Below are 12,790 nucleotides of genomic sequence, written 5' to 3'. Positions count from 1 at the left end.
CACAAAGGTTCTGGTTCAGTCCTCAGCATCACACCAACAAAGATGAAGAAACAGTAGTAAATTGTTTAAAAATAGAGAAAATAAAAGGAAATAACAACCTATATGCCATATTTGAACTTTACTTTCTTATAAAAAAGGTTATTTACTTATAGTTTGCTCTTACTTTATTATAAACATGAAAGAATTGAATAATAATTGCCATATGTATGGACATGATAGTGTACACCTAAAACCTCAGCTACTCAACAGGCTAAGGCAGGAGGATCATAGGTTTGAAGCTAGCTTTAACAATTTAGTGAGACTCCATCTCATTTTTTCTCATTTTATTTTATTTTTTTAATAATGAAATAATTCATTAAAATAATAAATAATTTTAAATGAAAGAATAATAAAAGGGTTGGAAATATAGCTCAATAATAGAGCACTCCTGAGTTTAATCTATAATAATAATAATAATACAGTAAACTAGGTACCACGGTGCACGCCTATAATCCCAGCAGCTCTGCAGGCTGAGGCAGGAGGGTCACAAGTTCTAAGCCAGCCTCAGCCAAAGCGAGGCACTAAGCAACTCAGTGAGACCCTGTCTCTAAATAAAATACAAAATAGGGCTGTAGATGTGGCTTAGTGGCCAAGTGCCCCTGAGTTCAATCCCTGGTATCCCACCATCACCAAAAATGAAATAGTAATTGTCTATATGATACTTATACCCCACCCCTCTATCCCTGTATCCATAACACCTAGCACAGGGTTGAATACCTAATATCTTTAATAATTCCAGTTGAAGTAATGATCAATGTAAAACTGGAATGAGAATGTCTTATTATGGAATTAAAGAATTTTATACTCTAAATTTAGAGATTATTTAATCCAGTGTTCCCACAGAATACTGTTTCCTGTGATACTAACAACACACTGCAAAAAATATTTGGGGCTCAAATAAATTTGGGAGATCCCATGTTAAACAAATTAATCAGGTATCTTTCCTGTGGTACTTCTTGGAGACTTCACTATTTTAACATATACTGAGGATGCCACACAAATGCAATTTATTATGTAGTGTTTCCCCAACTCATTTGTTTCATGATTCTAGAAACCCCTGCTAAACAAACAAACAAAATGCGCACCAATAACATTTAGGGCTGTGGATATATCTTAGAGGTAGAGCATTTGCCTAGTATGCAGAGGCACTGGATTCAACCTCCATCACCACAAAAAAGAAAAAAAAAAGAAAAGTCCTTGCTAATATCTCAAGTAATTGGTGATTCCTGGAGCATTCTTTGGAAAACACTAATTTAATCTACTCCCCTCATTTTTCAGGTGGGGAAAGAGATGCTTCTTAAAATCTGTTCAGGTAAGAATGGTTGGGAAACCACTGAAATACCAGTGTCTCAGAATTTTGGAGAAATCTCTAGTGATTGAACAAATCTGGCCTGTGTTTTCTGTTTTTCAATAGGCACCTTTCAAACCTGCATCAGTTCTTTCAAACCAGGAAATAAATTCAGACACAAGCATCTCCTGTGTAGATCTTTAATTATTTTCTGGTCTTACAGTGCCTAAGATGTGGGCCCAAATGTCAGCTGGAGCTCAACTGTAAGTCCTAGAGCAGGAGCTAAAGTGAATCTCAACAAACATTAACAGATAGTGAGCTTTTGGTGGCAAATACCCTCATATTACTAAACAATAGTAATATGATAACCAACCACTCAATGAATAAATAAATGCTTTCCAATATCATCTCATTTGATATTTATAACAATCTAGTGAGGAAAACAAGATTGGAATTATTATCCCTATTTTATGGAAGAGGAAACTGAATCTGGAATATATAAATACCTTGCCTGTGATTACATGGCAAGTTAGTGGCAGAGTTGGGATAAGAACCTAAATTTCTTATCTCAGGTTAGGGTACTTCTTGCTATATCACATTAACAGGGCAGATTTTGAATGAGGGCCAATTTAATTCTTTGCCATGAAACATCCAACTTTTTCCTATAAAGAAACAGATCAGTTCTCAGAATGTTCATGGGCATTGGCAGAAGCAATACCTCAATTACTAGAAATTTAATGCCCTATTTGGGTTCCGTATAGTAATATTTCGTAGAGAGCCAAATTGCTAGGGGGAGAAAGTCTTAGGAAGTTCCCACTGGGGAGGCTGCCAGCCTAGTGGTACAAACAAGGAGTGAGACAGATTTGGATTTGAATCTTGGCCATGTCATTTACTCTATGACCTTACTCACTATGTAACCCCTCCAAGTTTTTCTGCACTTGTAAAATGGGTCTAAGAATCCCAGTTTGTAAAGCTGAGAGGAGTCAGAAAAGTATAATATCAAGGTTAAGAATTGAAGTTCTCTGGGGGCTGGGTTGTGGCTCAGCAGTACAGCGCTCGCCTAGTACGTACAAGGCCCTGGGTTTGATCCTCAGTACCACATAAAAATAAATAAAATAAAGGTATTGTGTCCAACTACAACTAAAAATAAATATTAAAAAAAAAAGAATTTAAGTTCTAGGGCTGGGACTGCAGCTCAGTCAGTGGTAGAGCACTTGCCTAGCATGTGGCAGTCACTGGGTCAATCCTTAGCACTTCATAAAAATAAATAAATTAAATAATTGAAAAAAAAAGAGTTTAAGCTCTGTAATTATACTCCCTGGGTTTGAATCACAGCTCTGTTTCTTGCTAGGTGTTTGACTTCAGATAAGTCATTGAACTTCTCAGAATTTGGTTTCCCATATGTAAAATGAAAAAAACAAACAGAATTTTTATAATTGTTGTGAGCATCAAATGAGATAATATTTGTTAAGCACTTAAGCATAATGTCTGGCACATAATCCAGTAAAAGATAATTATAACAGTGACAGTGGTGATGAAAACCCCATACCCCCACTTTTCTCTCAAAGCAAAAAAAGAAAAGTACTTAGGCCTGTTCTCTTCCATTTACCCATTGTCTTCCTTCTCCAACCACAAGCCAAGAACACTAGATTATTAGTCATGACACTTGGCTCTGAATGTCAACTCTATCACTTACTAGTTTTATAATTTGAGGGAACTAATTAAATTTCCTTGAAATATTTTTTAATTTATTGTTATTTTATTTACTCTGCTGGATTATTGTAAGCATCAAATGAGTTAATGGATTTTAAAGCACTCTGTGAACTATGAAACACTAAATAAATATGAAGAAGTGATTTTTTTTTGGTAGTGGGGCTTTAACCCAGGGGTGCTTAATCACTTAACTACATGCCCAGTCCTTTTTTTGTTTGTGTGTTTTTTAATTTTGAGATAGGGTCCAACTAAGTTGCTTAGGGCCTTGCTAAATTGCTGAAGCTCGCTTTGAATTTCTAATCCTCCTGCTTCAGCCTCTTGAGCCACTGGGATTACAGGTGTGTGTGTACCACAATGCCTGTCAAGGGGTAACTCTTTTTATCTATCTCAGACTATAAGACAAATATTTTTACCAGTAAAAAGCAACTTTATCTCCAAGTTTTTTCTCATGAACATTTCGATCCAGCACATTGTAGCAGATGTTGGTAGTTGCTCCTTTCATCCACTCAATGAAGATTTTCCCTTTAGTCACATCAAAGTTGTACTGGAGAAATGGGCCAGAGCATGGAATCTTCCAGTAAAATTCTTTGGCAATCTCCCCCCAAAATTCTGCAACAAAAAGAGAAGCCCAGGCATCACTAAGCTTTTCAGACATATTTATCCCCACCTGGCTTATCCAGTCTATGCATAGGACCAAGTTACAATTTCCCTGTCCTAGGACCCACCACCTGGATCCCTCACTCCTTTACTGAGTTTGGTATCATTTACAACTCTCCTAACCTACCTTCTTCTACTCCCATGGCTGAATCTTGATTCAGATTATTCCTCTGTCCTCTAAACTGTTTATTCATTTTTCACCGTCTATTCCAGTAATAACCAAGCATTATCTAACACAATGTCTTGTACATAGTAGGCAGTTAAAAATGTTTAGTGAAAGGAAGAAATTCTTTAACCAGATCTTCCATGACCATCTTTTTTTTTTTTTTTTGTACCAGGGTTTCAGCCCAGGGGTGCTTTACCACTGAACCACATCCAAAACCCTTTTTAATATTTTATTTAGAGACAGTCTCACTGAGTTGCTTAGGTCCTCACTAAGTTGCTGAGGCTGGCTTTTGAACCCACGATCTTCCTGCCTCAGTCTCCCAAGCCAATGGGATTACAGGTGCGTGCCACCACACCCAACTCTTTCTTCTTTTAATTTGTTCATTTTCTCTTAGCAATTACTTATTAAGCATCTCTTTCTACTACTACTACTTGCACAAGTATTACTATGTGCCAGAAGTTATTTTAAGCTCCTTACATGTATTATCTCATTTAGTTCTTACCACAACTCTAAGAGGTATGCATTATTTTTATTCTCATTTTATAAATTTGAAATTAAGACTCAGAGAGGTTACATAACTTTTACAAGGTTACACAATTTAAAAAAATTTTTTTAGTTGTAGATGAACACAATACCTTTATTTTATTTATACATTTTTATGTAGTGCTGAGGATGGAACCCAGTGCCTCCCAGATGCTAAGCAAGAGCTCTACCACTGAGCTACAGCCCCAGCCCCAAGGTTACACAATTTTTTAAAAACAAAATTTTAGTTGTAGATGGACATACTACCTTTGTTTATTTATTTATTTTTATGTGGTGCTGAGGATCAAACCCAGTAATTAACATGTGCTAGGCAAGTGCTCTACCACTGAGTTACAACCCCAGTCCCAAGGTTACACAATTTGCTTAGTCAACATTTGAACTTAACCTGAGGAAAACATTTTTTGCTAAAGTCTAAAAGATGAATAGTTTTTCTCTAATCCCTCACCAAATAAGAGAGTGCTACTATAGGATGGGAGTAAATCAAGGGTTTATGTTAAATTTCTTGAGGTTGAAACACAGAATAAAGGAAAGAATAGCAGGAATTTTTGCGGAAGTTGATGCATAACTGGGCAGATCATGCAATTCTTCTGTGCATGATAAGGAATCTGGAATTGATCCCAAGAGCAATGGAAAAACATTTTAAAAATTTTAATTTTAAAAAAATTTTTAAAATTAAATTTTTTTAAAAAAATTTAATTTTAAAAAAAATTTGTAGATGCACAGCATGCCTTTATTTAATTTGTTTCATTTTTATGTGGTGCTAAGGATCAAACCCAGTGCCTCAAACATTAGGCAAGTGCTCTGCCACTGAACTAAAGCCCCATCCCAATGATAAACTTTTTTAAAAAAAAAAAAATTTACTTTTTAGTTATAGTTGGACACAATACCTTTATTTCATTTATTTATTTATTTTTATGTGGTGCTGACAATCGAACCCAGGGCCTCACCCGTATTAGGTGAATGCTCACTACTCCAGCCCCTGAACTTTTTAATATTTTTTTAGTTGTTGTTGGACACAATACCTTTATTTCATTTATTTATTTTTATGTGGTGCTGTGCCTCACACATGCTAGGTGAGCACTCTACTGCTGAGTCACAACCCCAGCCCATATTAAACGGTTTTAAGCAAAAGAGTGACATGATCAGATTTATATTCTTAAAATATCTGCCTTACTACTCTGAAAAAAATACACTCAACAGGTAAAATGAGTAAATGCAGAAAATTTAGGATATTATGAGAATTGGGTCAGACACACTTAGATCCATAATAATGGAAGGAATCTTAGCAATTATCACCCCCTCTTTTTTTAATGTATATTTTTAGTTGTAGATGGACACTACCTTTTATTTATTCATTTATTTTTATGTGGTGCTGAGGATCAAACCCAGTGCCTCAAGTGTGATTGTAATATATTCCAATAAAATATTCCTAAAAGGGAAAAAAGTGATTATTTAAGAGACGGTTATAGCAACACTATTTATGAGCCACAACTCCAGCCCTCATTTCATAATGAACAAAATTATAAAAGCTAAATAATTTGTTCAGGATTATATGAGTTAGAATTTATATAGCCTAGGTCAGGCATGATGGTGCATGGCTGTAGTCCCAGTTATTTGGGAGTCTGAGGCCATAGTATTGCTTGAGCCCACAAATTCAAGACCAACCTAGGCAACATAAGAAGACCCAAATCTCAAAAACAAAGAATTTAGACAATCTATTTGGAGAGATAAGATTAACAAATGAAATAGTTTTGAATATAGAAGACAATATAATTGAAAGATAAATTACATGGTATATAACCTTTCAATCTATCAAAGAAATTCAAATTAATTTTCAACCCAAGACGCCATTGTATACTTATCAAACTAGCAAAGATTTTTTTAAAAAATTAAACCCAGTACTTGGGTGGCCCTGGGAAAACAGGTACTCTTATACAATAATGGCATTTATAAGATGTCAATATAATCTTATTAGCTAATAATTAGATAATACCTGAGAAAAGCCATAAAACTTTTTGACCCTTTTATCTGCTAACTCAACTTTGGGGAATATATTCCAATAAAATATTCCTAAAAGGGAAGAAAGTGATTATTTAAGAGATGTTTATAGCAACACTATTTATAATACTGAAACTGGAAACAACTCAAGTCCAACAACTACTAACTGGTGAACACAAGTAAAACAAGTAGTACTATAACAGAACTCTGAATGGCAATTAAAAGAGATAGCAAATGGGAATCAGCATTTAATAAGTTTATATTATAGTTTGATGAAATATATATTATCCTAATTTTATAGATGAGAAAACTGAAGTTCAGGAAGCATAAGAAACTCTCCCGAAGGGCAGGGGATATAGCTCATTTGATACAGTGTTTACCTCAAATGCACAAAGCCCTAGGTTCAATCCCCAGCACCACCAAAAAAAAAAAAAAAAAAACACACCAAAGAAACTCTCCCCAAGGACAACATAGCTAATCATAAAAGTATACATATTCAAAAATATTTAAGTGCGATAATAGACACAGTATATAAGACTATTTATGAATCACATTTATGTCCATCAACAAGGAATGAAGAAAACTGAGTTTTATGTTCACTTAGAATTTTTTCCAGGTTTTTTTTTTTTTGTGTGTGTGTGTGTGTGAGTGTGTGTAGCAATCTGAATGTTCCCTTGGCATGATCTAGTAATGAAGTTCAGAAGAAGAAAGAGATGAACACATACTGGGGTGATCAGGAAAAGCTCTGTGGAACTGGTAGAGTTTGATTAAGAGGAACAGAAGGAAATAGGTAAAGGCAAGGAGGTGGGAAGGGACCTTTGCATATCCAGAATATAAAAGAGAAAGACCTGTGAATGAGGGGTGGGGTAGGGAGTAGCAGGAGATAAGAATGAAGAAGTTGAGTGGGGCTAGATTATCAGAGGACTTGGGAAAAAAGCAGGATTTGAAATTGAAGGAAATAGGAAACTATTGATAGTTTGGGCAATAACATTTGAAAGCAGTGTTTCCAGAATATTACTCTAATGGTGAGAGATGGAAGGGAAGAGGTAAGACTCAGGAAGAAAGGAAAACTTAGGAGGTTGCTTCTTGATTTAAAATGTCTGTCAGGGTAGTGGTGGTGTAGCTCAGGGGTAGAGCACCCGCTTAGCATGTGCAAGGCTGTGGCTTTCATCCCCAGAGCCACAAAACAACAACAAAATGTCTATAGAAATAGAAGAAAAGGTAAATCCAAGAGGCATTTTGAAGAAGTATTTGACAAAATTTAGTGAAAAGCATACTGTGGGGTAAAGAAAGAGGATCAGAATCACTGATAGGAGGATAAGTTCTGCAGTTAAGACTGTTGGCTCAAATCCCAACTCCACCATTAACCAGCTTTATGACCTTGTGCAAGTCAGTTAACCTCTCTAAGATTCAGTTTCCTTGTCTGTAAAATGTGGAACATTATAGTCCCCACACCAAATCAAACTGGAATTGTGCTTAGCAAGCAGTAAGCAATCTGTAACTAGGTAAGATATATAGATAGATCTGATTAGAAGAGAGGCTGATAGAAGAGATTTACAGTTTGGGATAGTGCCATTTGACACTGTTAGGAATAAGAAAATTAGGGAGGAGAACAGGTTTGGAAGGGAAAATTGGTAAATCCCATTCATAGTCATGTTGAATATGGTATAACATCACAGTGTGCAAGATACATATAGTCTATATCCCTATGAAATTTGGGCCCAAAACATAAGTGAAATGCTGGGTATAGGGTAAAGAATAGGAATTATTGTGGTAGTAATAGCTCACCCCTGGGAAGCAGATGAACTTATGATGGGAGAAAATATAAAGAGGAAAGAGAAGTAAAAAGAGGTCTGAGGACTCAAACTTGGACAATGCCTGCAGCAATCAACCACTTCACACTTGATTCCATCTTATCTTGCTTTACTCAGTAACTACTTCATCCACATTATTTTTATCAAACTAATCATTTATTGAATGTTTACAGTGCACCAGGCATTTTATAATGCACACTTCTTACCCACTTTAGTCTTCATACAAATCGATGAGGTAAATATTATTATTCCTATCTTATAGTTGAAGGAAAGGAATTTCAGAGGGTTTAAAAATCTGCCCAAGACTCCACAGTAAATGAGTGGCATGGCGGGTGCTTTTCTCACTACCAAATATGATGTTGCCCAGTCTAAAGGCAAAGTCAGGGAATTTTCTTGGTACATTTTTAAAGACATGAAACCAACGATCAGAATCTGAGTTAGTACAATCCCGGCCCAAATTTTAAAAGAAACTGACATTACAGTGACTCATTCAGTCTTACATTGGGTAATTTATGGGGAATGCTTGATAGAAAGAAAAAAAAAATCTGGAACTCTCAAGATGGGAACCAGACCCGTTACTGCCCCCTGAACAACTGAGATTAGTTCACAATTTAAAGGTCTCAGGAGGCAATTCTGAGTTGGTGTGAAAGGGAGATCAAAAAACTCTCTTGGTGGTCCTCCTCCCCTCAAGACGTCACCTGGCCCCGTGGAGCCCAGCAGCTCACCTCCTGGAACTTGCGCTCTCCTCTCCGAAATCTCCCTTCTTCCAATTTCCTCAAGGAACCTCCACTCTTCAGTCACGGAACCCCCATCTCCTCACAAAACTGCCAAGTCCCAAGTAACTCCCCAACTTCCAGGGAACTCTCAACTCACAGAACCCCCATTCTCATAGACTCCCATCTCCTTCAGGAATCCCCTTTCCATCTCCTCACAGAACCGCAATTCTTCGGTGAAACCCCTCACAGAGCCCCCAACCCCTCCAGGGAGCCCCTGCTCCTCTCCTCACTGGCGCCCCCCAGGCTCGCTCGGGCCCAGCCTCACCCCGCGGCTCCTCCACAGAGCGCCGGTGCAGCTCGCGGTAGCGCTGCAGCGAGGGGACGTGCGCCGAACGGCTGACCTCGGGCGGCGGAGACCAACTCTGTGTCTGGCCCCCGGCTCCAGCTTCCTCCCGGCCACCGCTCCCACTACTGTTCCGACCCCGTTCTTCGGGAAGTCCCATCACGTCAAGTTCCGAGCACCGGGGTTGCCTCTGCGGTGGCCGCGGGTGGCCGGGCGGGGAAAACAAGCCGATCCTAGAGGCGGAGCCTTAGGCGAGGGGCGTGGCCTGTTGCTGGGGCGTGGCTTTTACTGTCTGTGATGGGCGGGGCCGTGTATTGTGGGCGGGGCCACGTTAGCAAAGACAGCGCTATGGAAAAATCGAAGGATAGGGGCGTAGCTGTCTTGCCGGAAGAGGTGGGAACATAAAGTGAAAGCAGAAGGGGCGGGACTGGGCATGACAGGAGAGAGGGTGGAACCATGGAATGACAGGGAAGGGGTGGGTCAAAGCGTGACAGGAGAGAAGGTGGTCCCATGGAGTGATCCAGAGTAGCTGGGCTGAATATGACTGGAGAGGAGGCAGGGCAGTGGAGTGACCAAGTTGGGATCTTGGAGTGACAGCTAAGGGGTTGGGTTTAGGCAGGGCTCCAGCGGGAGAGGGAAGAGGGAGAGGGAAGTTGGATCGAGTCCATCGTGGAGTCACCCTGTAGTTTGATTGCACAATCCTGATTGTCACTCCACCGAATCATAAAGCCAAGTGAAGTACAGTCCCTTCTAAGTGACACACTTTCACCCAAATTTCTCACCCTCAGAAATAATCCCACTCCGTCCACCGGAAAAACTCCATAACCTTGATGTCATGGCGCTCAGGACAGGACACCCCTCTCTGCTAACCTAGGGGCCAGTTCTGATTTTCTCCCACCTCTGAGGACATATTTTCATTTTCCTTGCCTCCATTAATCTTCACCCAGTACAAGATGCATTAAGTGAAGGTATAAGACTTTGCTTAAAAAAAAAACCCACCTGCTCATTGTACAAATTGTAAACTCAGGAAAGGGAAGTAACTTTCACAAGGTCGTGGCAAAAAGAATCTAATTAGGGCCAAGCCTGTGGTCACTGATTCAGGTCTGTTTTTATTCCCTCTAGTTGAAGCTAAGGCTTGTAAAATTCCTGTCTATGCAATAGGAGAAGTAATGCAACTATTCTTCTTGGCTTACCAATCTCTTTATTTCACCAAGGGACACCTCCCACCTGCCACAACTTGAGCTCAGTTACCCCTGGTTTCCTTCTATTCTCTTCACACAGAAAGAAGAAGCCAGGCAGGACCCTCAAATTTCTACCTGTGCTCACCACCAAGAAGGGCCTTCTGTACATGTCAGTTCAGACACTGGCTGTCAATGCAAGGAAGATACTTAAATATTTAACTCCAAGAATGATTCTGAGGTCTAAAGCAGGCAGTCCCTGCCTTCTGGTGCCTACACAGAACTTGTGACCTATCTAGCCTCCCTCACCCCTCCTCCTCTATTCTTTGCCCAGTGACCATGAGTCCAGAATACATTAAGCCAGAAAACAACTCCTAATGGTCACACATATGATCTGGAGCCTACCCAATCCTAAGGAGAGGGCCCAGTGAAAGCATACCAAGCTTGTAGAGTAGACATTAACCTCAACGAAAGGACAGATACTGAGGAGGCATAAATTGCATTAGAGTTTCACACACTTTGCTGAACATACAAAGACTCCCCTGAGGGAGCACAGATCTTGTGTGAGTGTCTTAGATCCCACCCAAGGGCTCTGGGCCCTTCTAATAGGATATGAATGGCATTGAAGGGCATTGACCCTACTGAAGGGATATAGATTCCACTCTAGAAGATACAGAGGATGCAGACTTCACTAAGGAGATTTGGACCTGAGTGAAAAGATTCAAACCTCACTCGAGGGCCTCTAACTGTGCTGAAGGAGTGAACATCACTGAGGGCACAGGCATTATTTAGGTCCCACTGAGAGAATCAATCCTCACTGCACTGTAATATGCTATACCAACTTCATTCAGAAGATATGAGCCTCACACACACAATACAGCTCTAAATCGCTGTTCCTCTCTCCTACCCCAAGCCTTTCTCCCAAACCTACAGCAGCTCCACCCACTGCTGCCTGCTCCTGTCTAGAGTTGCACTGAAGCTGCTACATTCATAGTAAATGGTAAATCAATTCAAGTTAACTGGGCCTGAAGTCTGGGGTTGGAGGAGGGGAAGTGTGTCCAGGGGCTTCTTCAGCCCCTTGCCTCTGCCTGTGGACTGCACAATAATTTGGAATAGAGGCTTCATAAGGAAGGAAACCTCCTCCATCCTTGGAGATGGGGAAGTAGTGCAAGTTGTGGTCTAATTGGAATTCCTGACAGTAGGTAAAGGATAAATGGGTTTGGCTGGGATGAGAACCAACAAGATGAAGATGATGATGATGTTGGCATTTATTAAGTAAGTGCCAAATCCTACACGAAAAAAGCACCTTCCATCCTTTATTTAATCCTCATGAAAACCCTCTAAAATGGATACTATTATTCTTTCCGTTTTACAGATGGGGAAACTGATACTCAATGAGATTGTCTTACCCAAGATCACAAAGTTTGTGAGCAGTAGTGCCAAGAATAGAATCTAGACTACAGAGACCCATTCTCACCCTTTTATCTTCTTCATCCCACCAACCTTGTGCCACCATTATTTCTCAAAAGTGTCCTTTCCAGAACCACATCAAAAACTCTTTAAATGACGGGTAGATATTCAGGTTCTAAAGACCTCATTCCAGCCTACTGAATGAATCATGATCTATCCAGTGGAATCTAGGGTTTGCTTTCAAAGATCCCAATACACACTAATATTTGAGGACCAATCTCTTTTGCTGATCCATCAGGGAATCCAGAACCGTTGTGGTTGGAAAGAAAAATCTGAGAAGTGTCAGTGTGCACGAAGGGATCTAAGGTCCTTTGTCCAAGGAGGGGTCTGCAAGTAAAAAAGTGGTCTAGGGATAAAGTAGGGCCTGGCATTTTTAACGGTGTCTGGGGGTGGGGTGAAGACAGTTGGAAGTTGAAGAGATGTCCAGGGTGGAAGGAGTAGTCTGAGATCGGAAGAGGAGGATCTTTGGAGTTTAAGAAGAGTTTGGGAGGGTCCAAAGAGTTTGGGACCAGAAACAGAATTTGGGGTCGAAGAAGTGTTTGCGGTCAGTGAAAAGGTCTGTGGTCCCAGGAAAGTGTCTGCTTCTGAGGAGAATACTAGCTGGATTCAGACTGTAAGGGGAAAGGACTTTGAACCTGCAGTTGCATGAAGTGCCTGGGTCCACTGTGCTGCGCGCTCTCCCCCAACGCTCCGCCGCCCTCGCGGTTCTCCATCCACCTGCACCTGCGTGCCCACTGCAGGATGACAGCTCTAAGCAGGCGGGGGCGAGTCAGACCCGGACACTGCCAAGGGAGGGGGCGCCCCCTCCCGGCTGTCCAGGGGCTCAGGCCCCGCCCTCCGCTCCGCACTCCCTCCAACCCCCGCC

General features: G+C 40.3%; 1 protein-coding gene across 2 annotated transcripts in view; it reads right to left on the bottom strand.

Annotated features, from left to right (window-relative positions):
* Positions 1-9,503, bottom strand: part of Acss2 (acyl-CoA synthetase short chain family member 2) — a 48,464-nt gene extending 38,961 nt beyond the window's left edge. The window contains exons 1-2 of one of the 2 annotated variants that reach the window (XM_046433727.2): positions 9,260-9,503; positions 3,454-3,649 (exon numbers count right to left, since the gene is read on the bottom strand). In XM_046433727.2, coding sequence (XP_046289683.1) covers positions 3,454-3,649; positions 9,260-9,437 — 374 coding nt within the window. In that variant the 5' untranslated portion in view covers positions 9,438-9,503. The remainder of the gene's footprint in view (positions 1-3,453; positions 3,650-9,259) is intronic. The other variant, XM_046433728.2, reaches the window with a different exon arrangement.
* Between the last annotated feature and the right edge of the window lie 3,287 nt (positions 9,504-12,790).

This window comes from Marmota monax, unplaced genomic scaffold (assembly GCF_021218885.2).
Source record: "Marmota monax isolate L192 unplaced genomic scaffold, Marmota_monax_Labrador192_F-V1.1 WCK01_AAM20220418_F8-fsc00014, whole genome shotgun sequence".
In the NCBI taxonomy this organism is placed as follows: domain Eukaryota; kingdom Metazoa; phylum Chordata; class Mammalia; order Rodentia; family Sciuridae; genus Marmota; species Marmota monax.
This window is presented reverse-complemented; position numbering and strand designations above follow the sequence as displayed.